At 40.7% G+C, this 22,761-nt stretch overlaps 1 protein-coding gene and 1 long non-coding RNA gene across 7 annotated transcripts in view; one reads left to right on the forward strand and one right to left on the reverse strand.

The window, feature by feature from the left end:
• The window catches only part of U2SURP (U2 snRNP associated SURP domain containing), a 44,731-nt gene extending 32,299 nt beyond the window's left edge, over window positions 1-12,432 (forward strand). For all 6 annotated transcript variants that reach the window (XM_077785660.1, XM_077785658.1, XM_077785659.1 and 3 more), the window contains 4 exons: window positions 7,054-7,164; window positions 9,588-9,706; window positions 10,486-10,662; window positions 11,921-12,432. In XM_077785660.1, the coding sequence (XP_077641786.1) occupies window positions 7,054-7,164; window positions 9,588-9,706; window positions 10,486-10,662; window positions 11,921-12,059 (546 nt within the window). In that variant the 3' untranslated portion in view covers window positions 12,060-12,432. The remainder of the gene's footprint in view (window positions 1-7,053; window positions 7,165-9,587; window positions 9,707-10,485; window positions 10,663-11,920) is intronic.
• On the reverse strand, window positions 487-1,660 carry LOC110473934 (uncharacterized). Its single transcript, XR_002466001.3, has 2 exons — window positions 1,570-1,660; window positions 487-683 (listed from the first exon to the last, which is right to left on the reverse strand). It is a non-coding gene; the product is annotated as an uncharacterized LOC110473934 (long non-coding RNA).
• Window positions 12,433-22,761: the final 10,329 nt, after the last annotated feature.

The following is a 22,761-nucleotide window of genomic DNA, read 5'->3' on the forward strand; positions in this document are numbered from 1 at the left end:
CCTTTTAACTATTCAGATTTTATTGAAATTAATAGACTCTTACTTTATAATCTCTTGTTTTGCACAGAAGTTTGATAGTTCAAGATATACAGCCATATTAAGTGAATAAATTCTGAATATGAGAAGCTGAATGGGATTTATGTCTGACCTGACTCATGGTGGCAGTATCTTTGTAGAAAATACATTATGTTAGACTAATGAAAGTACAAGTGAAACTAATTTTCATGTTGCTGTAATATTGACTGAGCTCCTTTCAGACTGAGTGTCTGTGTTACAGGTGTTATCTTGGCAGTTGTGGAGGCAGATAAGGTAGCAATTTGCTTTAACCATTGTCAGTTTTACACTGCACAAGTGTTTTAAGTTCTTTCAGCAGTGTCTTCTGTCAGTAAAAGTTTTAGGTGGCAAACATTTGAGTTTTTCAAGTGCATGCTTGCATTTTATTCTTTTTGATAAGTAAATTAGCATTTTAAAATCAGACTTTTGGAATTGCCAGAAGAGTTTTTTTTTTTATTTTGAGAACATTTCAGACACTATGTAGGAGTACTTAAAATTTTCCTCAAGTTTGTCATTGACAGGAGAGTACTTTCTGTACTACTTCAAAGCATTCACAGTCATGGTTTCTTCTTAGTGTGTATCCAATCCCTGCCAAAACCCACATCCATTATTAAATTTGAGGAAAGGAGCTGAGGAAAAAAACAACCAATTACCAGCTTTAACAATTATGCCATTTAATATGCACTGTAAAAAATGTTGTATAAAATATTTGGCAAAAAAATTGGTAAAGTCTAATTCTCCAGCTGCGCAGTCTACACAGTGACTGCCAGGGAAGCTGAAAAACATTTTTTCATGCATTTTTTGAAAATTCATTAATAAAGCAACAATTCTTTCACTTGGCACAGTTAATAAATTAAGCTTGTTAGCTGGAAGGAGAAAGGGAAGTAAAAAACAAACGTTGGCCTCTGCCATTAGACTGGTGCCATCAGAGGAGGCAAGTTAATAACATTTTGTTTGCTTCCCTCATGCCCCTGTTAATCCTTCTGAAGTTTGAATTCTTTCCTGAATTTAGCAGGAGCAGAGCCTTTCCTGTAACACTGAAGAACAGTGATTTCATAACTGTTTTTTTAAGTGTGGAAAGACTGGCACTTTGCTTTATATTATAACTCAAATTTCATAGTGATCTTCATGGTGCTTTGTGTGTCTTTCTTCCCCCCTGAGACATCTAAAAAAAGGCGTTTTCCTGTTTGTAAAGAGACCTTAGTGCTCTGAAGTGGTAGGAAAGAAAAAAAGGGAATTTTATTATTTGAACTGTTCATTAAGCATGTTCCCTTAGAGTGTAGATAAACTCACAGACAAAATGAAGCAGCATAGTCCTCTTTGGACCTTTATCTAGGATATCTTAGTTCTGCTTCCACCTTGCTGTGCAAATTTTGATAATCCTACTCCAAACAAAAATGCACAGCACGGGCTTCATCTGCAGCAGGAGGCAGGATCATCACAAGTCCAAGCATAACAGTACTTCCAAAGGGTTAAACAGGCTTTTAGTCCTTTTTAGTAGCTGGTTTTACTCACCTTTGTGTTGGCCACCTGAGACCTCAAAGCAGGGTTTTTCTGGGGGAGGAGACCAGTGGTGTGGAAGGCTCCTGCTGAGTCTTTCTGCTGCTAGCCCCAGCTGCAGGAGGGGCAGAGTTGGGTCCTGTGACACCATCCTGTGGCTGTGCTCTGCCAGAGCCTCCCTGCCCCACACCAAACACCCCCTGCCCCCTCACGGTATTGAAAGTCCAATTCATTATTCTACCAAGAGCCAAAGAGATTTTCCTGGCTGCCACAAAGGACAGGTGGTTAGCTTGTCAAGAGGTTCCATACAGTTTCCATTATTCCTTTCTCCAGATTACGGTGCTTAGTGTGCAGAATACTCAGCTTTTGAGTATTTGTCAGGTCACAGGAGCTATCATCATTAGAACAAAATATAATCCTTTGGTTTCTGCAGTCTGTGGAAGTCTCTGTAGCTGGCTCATTTAAGGCTACTGCAAAATGCCATAAAGATACCGTATTAAATATACTACTGATTATGGCTTCATAATAACAACAGGTGAGACAAATTGGCTTTTGCTTAACCAATAGTTTCACTTTTATAGCAGTTGTTTCTTTGAAGGTGATGACTACTCTGAAGATTCTGGTCTATTTTAAATCTTTGACACTTTCTGTCTTACATGAAGCCAAAAGCAAGGAATTGCTTAGCTCCAAGACATGTGGCAACCTGTGAGAGTGATGGAGCAGGCCAGAGCGCTCTGTGGCAGAAGAGAGACTTTACATGTGTATGTCAGTATGTCTGTTACCTGTTGCTGTAGCTGCAGAAATTCCACTACTCATAGACATGGTGGAAAAATCAAGCTTTCAAAGAAATATTTTTTGCTCTACTTCTGGCAAAATGTAGGACTTGTGACAGCCATTATTGGGGCAAGACTATTTTAAGGAAAACCAAAACTCTTTGGTCTGTTTGGATGTCTGTCCTGTCTCTAATCAGGCTATATTGGAGAGCTTACATTACTTATCAAGCAGAAATTCCTATCTTTCATCAAGTGTGTAGTGATTAGCTTCTTAGTCCATCCTAATATGTAGCATGCAGCTAATTTATCTCAAATTAGTTATGTTTGAACATGACCACTTTTATGTTCAGAGGCTGTGTAACTGTGGAGTAACCTCTTGTGAAAAAGCCTTTTTGCACTGAAGACCCTGTGCATGGACTCAGCACCAGCAGATTTGAAAACAAAGGACAATTTTTGGGAGCAGATCAGTTTGGAGTGAGGAAGGCTACAGGCAGCACATCTGGTTGGTGTCTAAATGGAAAAAGAAGAGCTTTGGTTTGCAGCAGTCTGGTTTCCCTGAGCCATGGTAACAAAATGTTACCCCTTCCTTTGGCTTGCTTGCTTCCTGGGTGGGCTGTAATCAAGGGCTCAGCTTCTAGCTAAGGCTGAACCCTTTAAACGCTCCTCAGATGGCTTCCAGGAGAAAGGGAGGAAGTCTCCAGATGAGAACCAAAAGACAAGAGGTTGCTGTGGAGTGTTTGTCTTGAGCTCATGGGAAGGAGCTCCTCATCAGTGAGAAATGTGATCCCGCACTGGAGCATTAAGTTGGGATTGCTCACAGCAGCTCCAGTGGTACCTGGCACTTTTGTGTTGCAGTTTCTGGACTGGGAACTCTGCTCTGGAAGGCTGCTCTAAAGAATTAGTATTGCAAAGTTTTGGCACGGGGATTTGAAAGATTTTTCCCTTCCATTTTATCATGTGTATTACTGACTTTGAGGATTGTCCAGATAAAAGTTAGTGTATTTATTCCTGAAAATGAACAGGCTTACCAGTTCTTATCTATTGAACAGGAATGGTTAAAGAATAACCAATGCAATGAGGATATATTAGTTCATTCTTAATGCAGGTTTACAAAGTTAAATGCTTACAAAATTCATCAATTAGATGCTTAATCAGATTTAAGCCTAAATATTAAGGATCTTTCTCTCCTGGGAGGGTATCTTGAACTGTGTGATAGGAGTATGAGCATCCTGTACTCTGCATGAAGAGATCATGAGAAGAGTGTTCACTATGGCCAGTGTACATTGAGAAGTGAAATGGTGAAGGGATATAACCAAGCATCTAAGTTCAGATAGTAATTCTGAGTGGTCAGATTTTTTAGAAATTTTTTTTGTGGCCTTTGGAACTTGCTTACAGTGTTGATGGATGAGAACTAATAGCAAATGCCTCTATACATGAAGGTTTAGGATGAAGTGATCTGATTAACTGCTCACCTCTGCTGTGTGAGGAGACACCCTGATCCTGTGAGCTCTGACACTTGCTGATTTTCCCCTGACCCAATACATCTCACTAAGGGTGGGAAAAGTGACCTGGCAAGCAGGGTGAGCTTCTGGTGTATGCAAGGCTCAGCCAAACACTGCAGTTGGTGCAAGGGAAGGGTGGAAGGGGGAACCTGTGCTTGGAGTGCAGGAGTGGATGGAAGAGCCGGATCTTTCTGTAGTGAGCTGTTACCATCTCAGCACTCTGGAACACTGAGTCACCTTTCCGGGGGTGGACTCATTTCCTCTGCCCACTGCATCTTTGAAAAGGAGTCAGTTTGCATGTGTTCAAAGGGAGATACAGCAATTGTGTAGAGGAGAAATCCATCTATGGGTGGTCTGTAAAAGACCATAGCTGTCTCAGGAAACCCCATGATCCTGCCATAGGTGGTGTCTGGGGAGGTGTTGAGTGAGATGTTACCACAGTGTAGACTTTCCTATTTTCTCTCTTTTCAAGGCAACTGCTAATGACCACCTTCAGCCCCCCACTCCACCCACAGTTTCTGGAGGAGCTGATGAAAATAATTCCTCATGCCATTTTAAACTTCCTGCCAGCAGTGGCTTGTATGCTATGCATGTCAGCATTTTTTTTTTTTTTTTTTTTTTTAATTCATTTAGCTTATTGAATCAGATGAAGCCTGATGTTTGGATTCCTGGTTTATTTTCATTTCAGGTTACTTTGGGCTATAGACTTAGGCTTCCTTGCTTTCAAAATATGATTAAACAGAGACTGTCACAGCTTTGTGGCTAAAAATGTAAAGAAACACATGAGGATGGAGGGTTTTTGTGGACTTTTGTTGGTTTTGGTTTGTTTTTTAAATTATATGGGTTATTTAGTTAGGAAAACAAAGTTAAAATCTTATGGACATATTCATGCCATGACGACCCAAGAGGCTTCCTGGATCAACTAAGCCTCCCCTGTACTCCTTCTCTATGGTTTACTGAAGTGTTGAGCAGCTGCTGACCTTGGAGTTTGTGATGGTAGGGAATGCTCCTGATTCCTTAGCAGAACGGGTGGTACACAGTGACACTGAGTATATGGTTGCAAAAGGTATTTCTGTCTTTGAAACTCTGCTTTTGAAGTGGGAGAAGAAAAACATGCCTTTATAGGAGATGGTATGCGACAAATGATGGTGACAGTTTTCCATTGGCTGAATTATCAGAAAAAAGGCTCAACTGCAGGTAGAGCAGGCTCTGTAAGTGGGGGAGGAAAGCAGAACAATTGACACAAGATTACTGTGGTATGAGATAACAGTGCTTTTTAAAAATTTTATTTCTTTTTCCCCCAAAGCAAGCTGTTCCTTTATATTTGAGACTAAAATGAAAAATGTGGTGTTAGCATAAGCTCTGTAACTGAAGGGAAAGGGGATCTTGTTCAAAATAGTGTTATCTCTGCTTGGGTTTTGTTTCTTAACATACTCATGATCAGTTTGTGATACCTTTCCTTTTTGTCACTAAATGGAAGGGCTGATTAGGTTCAGTCTGCTGCATTTTTGAGAGGGAAGAAAAAATCTGTAGAGTTTGATCTTGTGACTACTTCACATTAGGGAATTGAAGACCTGGAGAATAAGAATCCTTTCAGTTAATCAAAATGGACACATTTTCAAAGTCTTTTCCTTTGCGTGTTTTCAGTGTGGAAGAATGAATTTTTTTTAAAGAGAAAACAACTTTTTGTGTTTGCTAAAAATAAAACCTCAAGCACTGAAAAAATCTACTCATATATAGAATGTTGGTGTTGGAACAGGATGTGCAGGAGGATTAGAGCATAAACATTTGGAAGAGAGTTGACAAATACAACCTGAATTATTACCAAGCTCTTCCCTTCTTTCCCAAAAAAGAGATACCTTCTCCTCCAAAAAAATTGAATGATTGCTTGTCCAAGGACTTCTCACTAGGAAGAAAGAATTGACAAATGATATGAGATGTGAGTGAAGTTTCATGATGTGAATCAATTTGGAGAAGGTTTTAGTTCATCTAGACAAAAAAAATCCAAACCAAAACAAACCAACCCAAAAGAAGCTAGTGACTTCTTATAGTATGAGGGAAACTGGACTGGATAAAAGCAGATCAAGCCAAGATGGTTAAAGCTACGTTCTCCGTTTATTGTTTATAAGATGATAGTTTATATATACTTCAATATAGTTTACAAATTGTGAACACACTATCATTGGTCAGCAAACATTGTTTACTTTTACCTTAAGGTGGTTAGAGCCTCACACTGTAGATTTACTCTTAATTCACACTCAGATAGCTCATTACTTTGTGGTCACCTTAACATAATTTCTAACTGTGCCACACTATTTTCTTACTGTGTCAAAGTCTTCCAGGCCCCACCAAGGCCTCTTACCAGAGGCCTAGTCTGAGGGTAGCTCAACCCTTCACTCTAAATATAAATCATGTCCTGTCTCTCTCAGAAATCTGGTAACGCCCAAACAAACCAAAACTAAAACAACCCACCAAAAAAACCCAAACCAAACCAAACCAAAACAAAAAAAACAAAAAAAACCCAACCAAACAAAAAAAAAACCCAAAAAAACCCAACACATGGAGAAATTCTGATATTTGCTTAACTTTGTGACTCTTCCAGGGATACTGCAGCAAATTGAGTGTTATGTTTAGCAGCACTTGGGAACCGAGTTCAGTTGCTAAGCTTGTTAGCACATGAAAAAGTATTATGTTAGTAAAAATCAGTTCTTTCAAATCAGCCACTCTGTGCAGACAACCCTGAAGAGGAGGTGCATTGTTTTATGCCCTAATTATGTCAGTCATTTGATTTTAACATTCAGGGTTAAATGGAAAAAAAGAGTTTCCAAAGGAAACTTTGAAGTAGACAAGAGAAGTTGAAAGAATATATTGACACCTGCAGTAAATGATTTCATTTTGAAAGGAAAAAAAAAAACAGATAGTGACCCAAGAAATACAAGGGTGCAGTGTACTAATGATGGGAATAGAATTTAGTAGAATAACAGAAAAAAAATCCCTCTATTTTTAGTTCTCACCATGTCTGTAAGCAACTGCAGGTGCCTGCAGATGAGTGTGTGGTTTTGTTACTTTGATCCAGTTTAAATAAATTTAGTATCTCTGTGCACAAGCTTGTATAGAAGGAATGAAGAATACAGATGATATGCAATGGAAATTTCATTTTCAGCCACATGCCCAACTGGATAATAATAAATCTAATAATCTAATGGTCAGTATTATTTTCACAGCTTAAGGTGATGAAGTTTCAGGATGAGTTAGAGTCTGGGAAAAGACCCAAGAAGCCAGGCCAGAGTTTTCAGGAACAGGTTGAACACTATAGAGACAAGCTGCTCCAGAGGGTAAGAACTGTTCTTTATGTTTGCCTCTGATTCTGTGATAGGCTTCTATTGAGTTTATTGAATATAAGGTGGCTTTAAACATAACAACACATGGTTCTTGTTAAAATACTGCTGTAATATCAATCTGCATGTGCAAGTCCCAGTGCTCTCTGCAGAATACATACAATCTCCTTTTTTAATCCAAGTCCTGTAGTGTTTCCTACTGCACAGCTGGATATCACAGCCTGTATGGAAACCTTAGAGACCACTCCTGCATCTCCTGCATGAAGCAAACTGTTAGGTGTGGGAGAGGAAAGGGACAGCTCTCAATTGAAGATGTTCATCAGACTTCTCATTTTGCTTTTAGTAATTGATAAGCTGCACTAAAGGCTTCCCAAGGAAGGGAGAAAATAGTTTTAAGCAGTGAATCTGTTTCTGATTCTCCAGTCTCTAAACTTCCTGAATAATTCCAGCTCATCCATTCACCCAAATGTGACTAATTCTGTACCATGACCATTTTTAGAAGACCTCTCTGGACTATGAAGTCAGAGTGATTTTAGAAGTTTACATCTTATATGTGATATGATGTGATCTCAAACCTTTGAAACATAATGAAAAAACAACCTCTTTGACATTGCATATAGTGAGGGATGATAAATGACAGTTGCTTTTCTCATCTGGCTTTACAGTCTGACAGATCATTGATGGAATTAGGTACCCATGCAGTTCTTTGGAAGCTAAATACAAATAAGTTTCCACCAGGGTTTTTTGTGTCACTTGTTATTTGCATTATTTGGTACTCAATATCTGACTAATTCATAGTACCTTGAAGAAACAAACTTTTTAAAATTAGGTAAACTGATCCCTGAAGGAGATGAACGCAATGGAGGTTGATGCTTGCAGTTCAGACTTTATAAGGCTTTTATAATTTTCTTTCTAAATGTAGTTGTATTGTAAAACTTTCCACTTTCTTTGTGTTTTCTATAAAACAAATGATTTGTACAGTAAGCACAGAATGTTTAGTGAGACAATAGCTTGAACAAGCAGAAATTGATAATAACCCTGATAAAATTTTAGATGTCTTATGTTGAATTAGTTCAACCAGCTCACAATATTTTGGACTTTTAATTGTGTCTTTCAATTCCAAGAAAGAAAGAAATATTTAATGATATTTATAACCATTCTTTAAAACAGTAGTAACTGTTGTTAATGGAAGAACTTCATCTTTTGCTTTAATGCCATAATGAAGTTAGTTTTTGTTACAGTTATGTAATACTGATCCTGATTACATTAACCATGAACTTGGTGGCTGGTTGTTCTTTTTTATCAAATTTACAGTAAGCTTTCCAAGACTACTTTCCCGGCAGCATTGTATATTGTTTAGTGACTAGAATCTTAGAACTATTCAAAATACTATTTATTCTTATTTATCAATATGAAATATGTAGTTATGCTGTCAAATAAACCTGGCACATCTTGACAGGGCAGTGATTTTAGAGATAACTAACATACTTTTGTAAGAATAGGTGTAAGGATAAGGACACTTGAAGGTTTTGCCGCTAAGCCTTCCTTGTAAAAAGAATTTGAGACTAGATGAGGATAAATGTCCAGGTATTTCCTGCACTTAGGTTACCTCCCCGCCTTCTACTATTTTTCTTTTTTTTTTTCTTTTTCTTTTTTTTTTTTTTTCCATCATCCCTACTTTCTTCCATTTAATCACCCCTTCTTTATCTTCTTTATGGGGCATGCAGAGAATAGCTGTTTATTTTTTGCCATGGAATTGATTTTTTAAATGAATGATTAGTACTAGAAACCACAGCATCTGATCTCTGTGTTCAGACTTGCTGATAAGCTTTATTTTTGTATAGTTAATTTTCTATTTGACAGAGTCTGTGCCCAGGGTATATATTTTTTTTTTTCAAAATGGTCCTGTTGATACCTATAAATGGACTATAGTTGCTTGGTTTTGACAGAGTAGATGTTATTGCAGAATCTTGTTTGTATTTTTGTTTTATCTTTAGATAACTTCCAGTTATGAGAGTATATAGATTTTCAGATGGATTAATCAGGATGACTGAACATTTTTAAAGTAGAAGGAGGTTCCTGGTATTCTTCCTGTATAATTTAGTTTAGAAAATGTATTACAGCTGTAATATTTCCCTGAAGTTTGTAACATTGAAGACTAGTTTCCAGTTAGATTACTCAGGTTTTCTCACACAGGGTGATATCCCTCATGTTTTGGTTAGTTTGTGTTACAGTAAATGTTTGTGCTGTGTCCCAGGCAGGAGGAAAGGCCTGGAGAGCTGGGAGGGTGTGACCATTAGTTCAGATCATGTGCTGTGTTCCATCAGTGCTCACTGCTTTTATGCTGTTTGTCACTAGCTTGACTGCCTGTAATAATTAATCATACCTTATCTGAAATCATTATGCTTCTAATAATCTAGGAAAAAGAAAAAGAGATGGAAAGAGAACGGGACAGAGACAAAAAGGACAAGGAAAAGTCTGAGACCAGGTCCAAAGATAAGAAGGAAAAAGAGGAATGTACACCAACACGAAAAGAGAGGTATGGCTCTCCTTGGACTAAAGCGGATGGGAGGAAAACCCTCACAGTATCTTTGCAGGCAGTGGCAGCCTTGAAATTATCTGGTATCACACATCTGATTTTAAAAGAAAAACACAGAACCACCCAACAAAACAAAAAACCAAAACCCATGCTTTGGCTATTAAAACATTCTCCAAAATGTTAAAGGAATTGTCGTTTTTACCCTGCCCCAAGTGAGGTACCGCTTCCCTTTGAACAGAGTTGCCCTTTGGCTCATTTATGCCCTGGGAAAGCGTGGTAAAATGATTACCAGTTGCAAACAGGGTTAACTGTCTTGGAGCAGAGAATTGCCTGCAGTGCCCCAGTCAGAACATTGTCTGGAGGACAGGCCACAAATGATATGCTGTGGTTTCAGTGTTACTCCTCTCATAGTGAGATCCTGAACAGCTGGCATTGGGGTAGCCCATTGGACACTGATCTTCTGATGCTTGCATAGCCAAACTCTGCTTTGCTTCTAAGTGTAGCTATGGCAAAAGGCCTTGCTTTCTAGGGAGCTGTGACAGAATGTGTTTGCCATTCTACCATCATTATTACCAAATGACTCACAAGCCTTAGTTCTTTTCGAGCAGAGAAAATCTGTTGCACACGTTAAACTTCTTTTGTTTTAATAATAAAAAGCCTACAATACTTAATTACTTAGAAGTAACTGACATGACATTGGCTAAAGCAAATGCGTGCAGAGAGGAGCAGATGTTCTGACTGTGTGTTCTCCCTCCCGTGTGCGTGGCTGCCCGTGGCAGGAAAAGGCGGCACAGCGCTTCCCCCAGCCCGTCCCGCAGCAGCGGCAGCCGCCGGGCCAAGTCGCCCTCGCCCAAATCCGAGCGCTCCGAGCGCTCCGAGCGCTCCCACAAGGAGAGCTCCCGCTCCCGCTCCTCACACAAAGATTCTCCCAGAGATGTCAGTAAAAAAGGCAAAAGGTGAGCTGGTATCTTCTCTGTTTCAGGAAGCTGCTGGGTGTGTTTGGCTGGGGTCTGGGGGCCGGGGGAGTGTTTCAGCAGAGCACATTGATACTCGGATCTCTCACGGTAGTCTGCAGTGCGTGTTCCTCCTTAAAACCTTGGAGCACTGGGGTTGGAAGTTCTCACAGCCTCCTGCCCTGATAATCAGCTCCAGACTCTGCTCTGCTGTGCTTTTGTTTACCTGTTTACTGGTGATTTTAAGAAATGCTGCTTTAAACTAAAGCACCTTGCTGCTTTCTTACCTTTTTGTTTTCAAAAGGTAAGTCTTCTGTTGTCCTAAAATTTCTGTAGCCCTTCTCTAGTACCTCTCAAATTAATGACCATGCAGCCTTTCACTGATGATTAGCTTACATGAAGTTCCTCACTCCCATTGTTTGTTTTTTAAGTGGAAAAAAGTCGGATACTGCTTGCAGGGTTTTGTTTCCAAACTAGGTATTTCCTAACCTCCACTCTGACACAAATATTTGTCTTCAGTTAATGTTAAACTTGAGGTGAAATTTTATTATTCTGCTAATGCTGCTGCAACTTGAAAGTTCACCTTCCACTTCTTTTGGATGTATAGAATATCTTACTGATATCAAATTCCTCAGTCAGGCTGAGGAATACTCTTTTGATGATGTTGAAAAAAATCATAGCACATAACCACAGTATTCCTGTGCTTATATAAATAAGGATTTAAAATAAAAGAAGAAAAGTAGTTGAGATTTTTTTTTAGAGTTAATATGATGTTCATTCAGGTTTCATTGTCTTAGATCAGTGTGTTAGGTATGGGCTAGATGACAGTAAATTTATTCAGTGCCCCTTCTTTTTCTGTGGGGCTGCATCACAATCTGAATATGCTTGATGAGAATTAAAAGTATTTCACCGTAACACAATTGAATGTAGTTTTCAATTTCTGCATGGACATATGCTGCAATTCGTACAACAGCCAAGCTGGTTGAGGCTTATGTAAAAGGATGTGAATTCCTGATACGGGTTTAAGGACATGAGTGCTTGTTATTTTTCATGTGAGTTCTAAGCACTGAAGTTAAGCCCAAAATACTCTAAAAACCTTATAATGCAAAACTGGTCTTTTTCTCAAAAGCAAGATATCCTGTTACTTTTGTTATTAGGGAAAATGTTATCTACCTTATTTGGCTCAATAAATGAATACAAATAACTTCAGGAAAAGGTGCTTTTCTCTATTAATATTTGATTTTTATTTTTTTTTTGTAAGGTCGCCGTCTGGCTCCAGGACACCCAAAAGATCAAGAAGATCACGATCCAGATCCCCTAAAAAGTCAGGGAAAAAATCCAGGTCTCAGTCCCGTTCTCCTCACAGATCCCACAAGAAGTCAAAGAAAAGCAAACACTGACAATGTTAATATTTTTTATGATGCTGTCACTTACTGGAAATGCGGTTTTGTTTTGTGCCTGAACAGTCTGTTTAAAAACAAAAAAGCATTCCTGATTATTTTTTTTGTGAATGCACGTGTATACTCATGAGTATTGGCATCTGTAGACCTGTCATTGTTTTATATTGTACAAAATATCTTCATTGTGACTATTTCCCAAAAGAAAACATTTTTGTGTTTAGAAGTTTCATCAGAAATGTGTGTAACTGATCTGCTGGCAGTAGTGATATTTTGTTTTTAGAATGTTGTGACATAGCAGAAATAACCCAGATGTTCTTCCTTTTTGTAGCTTTGACAATTTGAATTAGATTTCAAATAAAATCTGAACAGAAAATGAAGGTGTTGTTTTCTTGCCCCACTGGTGATGCAGATCCCAAAGGGAGTGCAGAGTGTGTTTGGCAGTACTGTGTATTTCAGACAGACTGCTGTGCTGGATGCTTTGTGCAGGTGGCTCTGTTGTGTTCACACTGCTTTGACTGTCCAGACACAGGCACCTTCGGAATCCAGTGGATGGGCTTTCTTTCCTGCTCTGAGGTTTTACTGTAAGGAGAGTCTGGTACCTACCCTGATAAGCTTTACAGGTAAATCTTTGCTTTCCTATGTCTGCATTTTAATGGGAATATTTATAACACCACTGTAATGTTTTTGTTTGTTTTTACAAAAGAGCCTCTGCAAAGACACATCCTCTGGGGGTGCGTGTGTGGCACATGTGTGATGTCTCAGTAACAAGCCTCCTTTGTGGCATACAAGGGGAGCACTAAAGGACAGCAGGCCTGGGGCTCTGATTTCTTACATGTAGATACAATAATTGCAGCCTTCAGTACACTCTTGTTTTCTAAAACTAATTTTTCCTGCAAAAGGACAGCTTTTACATTATTTTACTGAATTTATTCCTATGTTGTGAAAATTCTTCAAGCTGGGGAAAATTAAATTTTACTACATATTTATTAATATTTTTGATTCAAGAGGCTGTTTAACTTCTTTTTTCATGTTGAAGGCTTTCCCTTCTCCAAACCTGTTCTGTGTGTTAGGCATTGATGTGGCTTTAAATTGCATCACCTCACCATGCAACCTTTCTGTGGGTGGGAGAGTGGGAGGAACGAGAAACGGGGAGGTTTCAGTGTTTACATGTGGAGGTGTGGGGAGATGGAAATAAAAATATAAAATCAAAAGGGATCTGGCCTCTTGTGAACTGTTTATAAGAGCCAAAGCCGTGCTTAGCTGTAGGCACAGAGTGCTGGACAATGGCCTGCTGTTACACTGCTGGTACATTGGTGTGTCCACAGGCTTCACACAGAAATTTGTAAATGTGTTGGGGAAAACCTGTTGGACATGTAAATAGCCTTACTGGCTGCACTTCCAGAAGCAGGATCTAAAAGGTCTTACCAAAAAAAAGTGTATTTTCTATCTTTTTTTTTTTTTTTTTCATGATGAGAGACATTGTTATAAGATTTTATAAATTGTTGCATGTGTGAGAAAAGACTGGAGAATTTTCTTTGCTAATGAGAGCTCTGCAGTGATCTGGAACGCTGAAAATATGAAGACTGCATGCATACTGTAAAGACTTTCTTAGAAAAAATATTGAATAGATGTATTGGTAATGAGAAAAGAGTACACCTTTTATCTGATTGTAATACATTATAAAGAATCTGTTTTAGAAATACGCAGAGTTTATTTTTTATATTTTTTTTCTCCCTGTAACATAAGGTATTTCAGGATAGGATTCAGCAGAGAGTTTGGTTGCTAAACTATTATAAACCAATTAGTTTTTTTTCTTAAATGCTGTGTATTTATACCTAAGCACAGACCAGATTCAGCTTTCTAGAATGAGAAGTAGGTACTAAAATCAGTTGGGGACAGGTAGAATCCTAACTGCAGTGGGAAGATGATCACTTCAGATCCAATTAACTTCTTCATTACTTTTATCTTGTAGCTGTTTATAAATGGAGGAGTGATAAATGTCAGTGTTCTGGGTCAAGTGGGACTAAAGATGCTTTGCCACAGGAGTATTTTATCTGCAGAATCAATTCTATATTTCATTTAATAGCTAAAAACCCTCAGGGTAGAAAATAACTTAGCATTTCAGGTACTTTTCAATAATTAATTTTCATTTCAGCTTTTACAAAATTCTCGTCGGTGATTATAGAAAGCTTAAGCCAAGTAGCAAGAGAGCTAAAGGAGCACACTCATTAGGGTTTATTTTGTAACTCTATTATGTGTCAGGTTATTATTTTGTAATTCTCTATTATGCAATGCCTTTTTCAGTATCTGTTCTCTAAATACTATTGCCATACCTCTTGTTCTTTGCTTCATGTCCTGGGCTCTAAAACAGCTGATCTTACCCAATAGTCTCTTAAGAGCAATTAAGAATCTCTATCTTTTACTGGATCACCTGGGCTTTTTTGCCCTGTAGAAAAGAGCATCTTTTGATCCTGCTTAATCTTAATTTCCTCCTGCTTTTGTACTTTTTGTGGAAAAGCCAAGCTATAAACAAGAGGAGTTGGAAGAGGGTAGTATCTGCTAACAAATATTTTGTAAAAGATGCAAAGTATTATTGAAGACTTAAAATCAGGCTGCTTATGAAATTAATTTTCCTTTAGGTCACGTTGCAGTGACAAAGTACGGTCGCTGTGTGCCATTACTATGTGACTTGTGTTTCTGCAGCATTTTTGGGTGAAGTGCTGAGTGGGTAATGTAAGTAACTGGTCTGGGATTTAGGAAGTAGCATTCAGATGAAGCCTTGTCAAATAAAGTCCTGTTTTGATGAGGTGTGGTCCTGTCTCCTGATGGTTTCTGTGGTTGTAGAGGAAGAGGGGAGCCCATTATCCTCTGAGAGCCCTCGGTGTGTGAGTGTCCACCTCTTCACTTTGGGAGGGCTGGAGACACAAGTGGGTAACAGGTCTGCCCTGCCTTAGGGAAACCGAGGGAAATGTTCACGCTTAGGCTTGTCCAAAGCAGAGAAGTGTAGCTTGTACAGCCCGGTTCTAGCCTGGCTGAGAGCCCCGCGCAGCCTGGAACAGAGGGGGGTGTCCTTGGGAAGGGAATGTCCCTGGTGTGTTCCCAGATCTGTGCTGGACACTGCTGTTCTGAGGAGCTTGGCGAAGCTTGCCCTGCGCTCACGGACATCCCCACGCTTAGGGAGGGCCTCGAAGGGAGGCAGCTGTGTCTGCTTGGAGCCAGGCCTGGCCCCGGGGGGGTCTGCACAAGGCTTGCTCAGTGCTGAACTGCGGGCCAGTGCTGCTGCAGAAAGCTGCATAGTACATAGAGCCTCCTTGCAACACTTAAAATCTTCCCTGTTACAGAAGTGTTTGTCTCTGAACTGCCTTTTTTAAAGTCTTGACTTCCTTTGACTTCTCTGTGCAACAGCTGTGTGTTGTTTTTTTTTTTTTTTTTGTAATACTGTTTGAGGAAGAGTTGGTTTCTGAATGTCAGTGTCAGGTTGTTATTCAGACACTGTACATGTGCATGTGGTTCCTCCCACCTCCCCTTTGCAGGTTTTGAAGTGTAAGAATCAAAAACCACTTAGGAACAGGGGTAACAAATCAATGTTTCCCAAAGCATATATTTAAAATTGCAGCTATCCCTGGTGTGGGTTCATCTGTCCTGGTGACATGAGAGCAAAGAGCTCATGTAACACCTTAAAATCCAGAGTCTTGGGATGAGAAAAGCAAGGTGAGCCACAAATGGCAAATCTGCTCTGACTCTAACCACTTGAGGCAGCTTGCTTGTGGGGTTTTCCTCCACAGGCATTGACAGTGCTTCGGTGGAATTAATGTTTTGAATGAATAAAAATGCAAAGCATTGCTGTATTTCTGCAGATGACTAAGGTCTGAACTTGGGAGTTTTTAGATAGGTAGCTTGCTGCACCTTTGTATGGCTGTGTGAAGAGTTTGGGGTGGGAGGGTTTTCAGCTATTCTTGGTCTACCCTGAATACTTAAGGTGAATATTCTAGAGGAGAAGACAGCAAAAGTGGCATAACTTAGATGAGAATTTTAATGATCTCTTAAAATCAAGCACTGTTCAATATCAATTAAGCTACTCAGTAAACTGAGATTTATCAAATTGCAAACATGACATTGTCAGTCTGAAAATTTTATCAGTTTTCTGAATATGGCTGCTGAGGTAATTTTACTAAAATACCTTATAGTAGTATTTTAAAATTTCTTTTTGTCATTGCTGCATGTGCTGTTGCAATGCTTCCATTACTTTGGTGGTTCTTGCTACTGCTGGAGCTGCTGCTCCTCGGTTTGTAAGCCACTCTTGTAAGGATAACAACTAAAATGCTAATTTAATTTTGTCCAAATCTCTTTCCCTTGTAGAATACAGAAGTCTTAAACAATTGCTTACTGCTTTTTCCTCCACCTGCTTCTGTCTGTACAATGTTGGCTTTCATGGGTGAGCCTGTGCCATTTGCCACTTCTGATGTCTGGTCTTGTGCTGGGATGTTTTACAGTGTAACTCTGTCATACGCTGGAAAGTTTTCTGTTTGTGGTTCTTCAAAGAGGAAATGGTAGTTTCACATAGACTTTTTTGTCTTAATTGCTTTTTGGTTTGTATTTTATAGGGAAAAATTTCCAATTGACATGGCAGCAATAAAATTGTCAGTTTGCTGATTGCTAGAAATGTTTTTTTTTTTAACCTGGAGGAGAGCAGTGTTCGTGCCTGTTACGCATGAACAGTTCCTTGGCCTCAGCAGCTCTTCTGCTGCTCGATGCTGTTCTGCCTGTGTTGTCCAGCCCTAATGGCTGTTGTCCTTCCTCAGTGAACAGTGACCTCTGTGCTCCTCTAACTCATTAATGAGCCATGGGCTGCTCACTCCAGTTGTCTGTATAAATCTCCCTCGATCAAAGAAAGCTCCCACCAGGGACTGCTGCTGGGACAGGGAGATGATGAGCAGCTCAGGAGGGCAGGGGGGTGAGGAGCCAGCTGGTGCTGTAGTGGCACCTTGAGTGCTGCCCCAGGGCCAGTGTCACACCTTGGTGCTGCTCTGGGGGCAGGTCCTGTTCCAGCCTTCCCTGGGCCTCTTGTTCTCTCCTTCTGTCCTTCCTGCTGCCTCGTTTGACAGCTTGCCTTGTGGAAGGGGTGAATGGGCACAGGGTGGGCAGGCCCACAGGAGGAGGTGCAGGGCAGGAAGGATGTGCAGAACTGGGGCCATCCCTTAGCAGCCGTGAGCTGTTACAGGCTGTGCTTCCCTCCTTCTCCCCTTTGCTCCAGGGACACTTGAACACAGCACTCAAACCTGAGGGGAGCAAATGCCTCCAAGATAATTTAGGTTCTGCAAGATCTGTGGAAGATGAAAAAGAGAAAAGAGACCTCAGATACCCCTGTGATGGCAAAGGCTGGGATGTGAACTCTTGATGTTAGAGCCCAGAGTATTCCTTTGGGATAGATTACAAATCCCAGTTGCTGAGATCTCTGCTTAGAGCTTGGAGTTCTTAAACACGGGATGTTTTGATACCTCTGGACCTCGCTCTATTTTTACTCTTGTGTTGACTGGGGAACTTGCTGTAGCTGTTGGTCTTAAGTACAAACCATCAGTTTGACTCTTCAAGACCTTGTTAAGAGGCTGCCTGCAAGCAAGTGTAGAATGTGTTTCCTGAATCTTGGCCTCCTGAGGCTGGACCTAGGTCTGAGATTAGAGCTTGTGTGTGGTAACTGTACTTGTGGAGAGGTAAGCAAGGAGAAACTGTAAGCATGAGGTCTGTGTAAAGCTCTCAGAAATCTTTCACAGATTTAACCCAGCAGAATTTCTTAATTCTGTATGACAAATTGTTCTTGTTTTAAAATTCAGCTGGTGTGGGAAGAGGAGGGTGGAATTCATGCATACAGTGTGGATTTATGGAAGATGGAGCAGCCTGTGCCCAGGATTGAACTTCCAGGATCATTACCAGCAATCAGAATTGTCATCAAAGCCATCACTGGGAGTAAAAACTAGTTTTCATCTTTTTTGAGCCGTGCTAAAGAGGTACAGCTCTGGTGTTTCATGGATGATTTAGCCAAATGTTTTCACCTGCTAGATTCTGCTAGAACATACACTGACCACATTGTAGCAAATAGAAACTCAAGAAGGTAGAGTGAATCCTCTGAAGTTACTACAGTAAAGAGGTTTGCACTGCAGCTGATACTGGGCATTTTCACCATGAAGTCTGCATCTCTTGGATTGCTGGTGATTTTTTTTTCCCCTGGCATTTCAGGTTATCTTCCCTGTGCTATCAGAAAAGAACAATCTGCTGATTAACTGAATGGAGACTTTTGCTTTGGGCAAATTCTGAAAAAGAATTGGCTATAAATTTTTTAGACATGAGACTGGGATTGGATTCTGACCATTGTGTGAACTGCGGGGCTGGATTCTCATCCTCTGATTTTGCACAGGGTATTTATACTAAATAAATAAATAGAGAGAAAGAAAGAAAGAAGATAAGTTTGTAATAAAACCTGATTTCTAGGCAGTTTCACCAGAGGAAAACTCATCTTTCATGCCAGCCTGCAAGAAGTCTTCACTGTGGTATGGAGTAGAAATATGAAAATTTCCTTTAGATCTTGAACCAGTTACACAACAGCCAAAAAAAGATTTCTAATCTTAATAAAAGTCAAATAGAGACCAATCTACATTGCAGTGTCCCCAGGACATTTGTAAAGTTCTGGAATTCCTTCAGCTGCACAAACAAAAATTTATAAATATTTATTGAAATGTAGCTTATTGAAAATACCACCTGTGCAACTGGAAGTGAACATGAAAGAGAAACTGAGGTGGCAGGGAACAGCTTGTTACAGACAGGTTGTACACTTGGCTTTGTATTTCTGTTTTTTGAGTGGCTGCTTTAATTTTGGCCCCTGCCAGCTGCTTCTGCACACTGAGTTCAGAAGGAACATCCAAGAGAAAATGGATACTTTAGGAGGCAGATTGCAGCAGCTATCACTTAATGGAATGGCTGCTGAAGGATTCATCATTATTGGAAAAAAGTGTGTTTTGAAGGAAATCATCTGCCACTGCTGCATGACATGTTGAATATGCTGTTAAGATATCATGCACAATACTAAAAGAAAGGGTGCAAAATATAAACACCTGCAATTCTAAATGCTACTGTAGAGATTCTTCTCACCCATCTCCAATGGTGAGACTAAAATACAGTCTTAAACCAATTCATAGGTTTCCCAAGTTTTGAGAGCTACTCAATTTTCTATAAATTTTGTTCACATTTTATGGTCTGTAATTTGTGCTTTAGTTTTAAGAATCTTACTTTTGGGCAATGTTTGAGAAATTCAGGATCTGTATTTATCCTGAATAGATTAGGCTAGATGCAGGACTATTTAATCAGCACCCAGAACTTATCTCACACTAGGTTTATAACAGCATAAATCTCCATCTTTCAATTTCTTTTAAAAGATAAAATCTTGCTCAAGTTTGACTTCAGGAAAAACTTCTCCTTGTGCCCATTGTGTGCTTCTGAACATGAGAAAGGCAAAATTTAAAGCATGAAAAAATAGAATGTTGGGAAGTGAGTTTGTAGTGTGTAACAATCTGCACTGGAAAAGGAGCATTCTCATCTGCTCCTCAAAGCAAACTACATGGAATTGTCAAAAAGTAAAGTTGGCCTAGAAAGAAGTGTTGGGGCTTTGAATTTTACTTTTTGAATGATGAATTTTTGTTTTTGAAGAAAGGAAACATTATTATTTGACATGGGTGATCTAGTATACTAAAATTAGTGAGCCTAAAATAGATTGACATGAAGTAAAATAGAGGGTGGAAAATGTACACTGATGTACCTGAATATATTTGTGAAGAACTGTATTTGTTCAGCTGCAGAATGTTCCTCTTTCACACACTTTCTGTGCCTCTTTCCATTTTTTATACTTTGTGTTTCTTTGCCATATATGTTTCTAATACTTTGCAACAGATGTACAAACGATTTAAAAAAACTAACTAACCAAAGCTCCAAACTTGTGACTTGAAAGTTGGCTGGTTAAATCTGTTCCATATAAACTTACTCAATATTCATTGATACTGAATTATTCAAAGTGCTAACTTAACTACCAGGTCTGAAACTTCTGGGAAGATCAGATAAAGCAGCTGCACTGAACCTGATTGACTGCAGTTGTGTTGTGCGTGGGTACTTGGATCCTCCTGCACAGCATAAATGCCTACCTTGCTCCAGTTTTGAAAAGTAAGATTCTGTTCAGCAGCAGGTAGGTCAATTAAAGAGCTGCTGGCCTCGTGTTTCCCTTGCTGAGCTGGAGCAGTTTGATGAAGGCAGCGTTGCTTTCAGTTCTTCTGCACTCGCTGATTCAGGGAGATGGAACCACTGTGTAGCAGCAGGGAAGGTGCAGAATCCAATTACAGCTTTTCATGTTTGGGTTTACTGATTAGTTTTACCATTTCAGATATTATACCTGCAGTTCATGTTTGCTTATCTTTATTTGTTACTTGCTAAATTTTAAATGCTATGAGAACTGGAGCTGGCATTGTAGGTTTTTTCAGAAAATTTCATATATCTCTTCAACCGAGTGAAATGGAAAGAAGGGATTAATTTGAACTTCATGGTATTGTAATGATTTTTCACTGCTATGAATTGGTTTTGCTCCCTGTAGCCTCTGTCCTTTATTGCATTAGTGCTGCAGAACAATAGTGGTGGGAGATACTGCTTTATGAACTCCAGCGTCTCAGTACTGCCATTGTCATTCATCATCTAATATAGGCTAATTGATGCTACTACAGACCATTCCAGAATGAAAAAGAAACATTTCTGCTTTAACTAGGTGATGATCACTTCATCTGTAAGCATGGAAAGCCAAATAAATATTTGATGTGAAGCTTTATAAAAATATATAAAAAAGCAAAAGTCTTGTTTTATGTGAGGAATTCTTGGCTTAGAACCAAAGAATAAAATAATTGCAAGAATTTTATGCTACAAGATCCTCCAGAGTTTTATTATTTTTCATTATATATCGTGTTTCAAGAGTTACAAGTCAATCGTTTTAAGTTCATCAGGTTTAAACTGCATATTTCTTTTGCTAACTAGATACAAATAATCTGTACACAATGTGGCTTTAAAGACTTCCTCTGGAACACTGTAGGGTAAAAAAATGTCTTCCCCTTCCCCCTCACTTTGATGAAATAGAGACTTTTTCCTTGAATATTTAATGGTTATTTATAGTCTGCTATTAACAAATTACTTCTGTATGAAAAGTCACAGTGACATTTGAACACTGCCGCCAGGGTCGCTGGCAGCCCGTGGGACGGTCCTGGGCTGGCTGTGTGCTTTGGTGGCCGTGTCGCAGCTGAGGGTGGCACTGGTGTCGCAGCCCAGGGGAGCTCCCTGCTCCCATCCCGCTGCCACCCTGCCCTGCCCGGGCTCGGAGAGAGGAGCCCTCCTACAGACCTGACCCTTCACTGTGAGGCTGCAAGGAGCTTAGAAGTTTTTCCAGAAAGGGAGCTTGGCTGTTAATATCCCTGCAGGAAACGTGGGAGGAGCGTTAAAATGTTTTGATAAGGGATACGAAGCTTGCTTAACAAATTCAGCTCCTTCACCCTCTTGGTACCGTTTTCTTGCATTTGTTAAATAATGTGCTACCAGGCAAGACACACACCGGGTGATTTTGTGCTTTAGCTGTTTTCTGAGTGTAAAAGCTTTTGCTGTAGTGTCAGATCCGTGCTGTTAATAAATGTTCCAGCAAAATCTCCCCAGTGTCATTTGTTTGTGGAGGGATTGGTCTGAGCCAGGGGCAGCCGCCCAGCAGCTCCTGGCTCCAGCTGCCCGGGGAGACCGGCCGTGAATATCTGTGCGTGGTGGGAAAGGCTGCGCCGGTGCGAGAGCTGCTGGGAAGAGAAAGCAATGGACGGGAGAGAGCTGCCAAATGCTTCTGGAACTCGTGAGCAGCCCCGGAGTGCTCCGAGCTCCGTCGGGCGCGGAGGGAACCGCTGAGACAGTTCCATAAGAGTCACTGGGCTTTGTCGCAACCCATGGGGAAGCCTGTGCCCCACAAGTGCGCTGTCCCCGCGGGACCCGCCACTCCGCACCCTTTCCAGGTGCGTTTTGGGGATGTGGTCGTCTTTAAAGCGCCGGTGCTGCCTGGAGCTGCCCCATTGCTTACGCTGCCCTTCCCACAGCGCTGCGTCTCCAGGGACACAGGAGAAAGCGCTGCCCGTTTTCCTTCCCACCCGGGACAGAGAGTCTCGGCCCATCGCCGGCCAGCTGCCGGCTCGGTGCTAGCGGGGCCGGAGCGGAGCCGGGGCCGGAGCGGGGCCGCGCTGGGCTCGGGGCCACCCGCGCTGGCTGCCCGTGGGCCGGGGCAGCACCGCGCTCCGGCCACTCCACGACCGAGCCACGAACGGGCACCGGCCATAAAAGCGTTGTGAAGAACTGCGGGCGGATGGATTTGTGCCAGGAAGATCCAGTGCGATGATTTTTTTAACGTTTTGGAGAACCTTTGAGGACTCCGAGTTTCTGCACAAACCAAGATAAGGGCGGCGGGGCTGGCCCCGGAATCCTCTCAGGCGTTTCAGGGATCTTTCCCCCCTCTTCTGTTATTCCCGTTACCGGAGCAGCTCCGCTGTGCGAGGGGTACCCGGTGAGGAGCCTCCCGCCGGGCTGGGCTGACGGAAGCGCCCCGGCAAAGCAGAGGGGCTCCCAGAAGCGCCCGCCGCCCTCCGGCGGTGCAGCC

The sequence above is a fragment of the Lonchura striata genome, chromosome 10 (assembly GCF_046129695.1).
Source record: "Lonchura striata isolate bLonStr1 chromosome 10, bLonStr1.mat, whole genome shotgun sequence".
Lineage (NCBI taxonomy): Eukaryota > Metazoa > Chordata > Aves > Passeriformes > Estrildidae > Lonchura > Lonchura striata.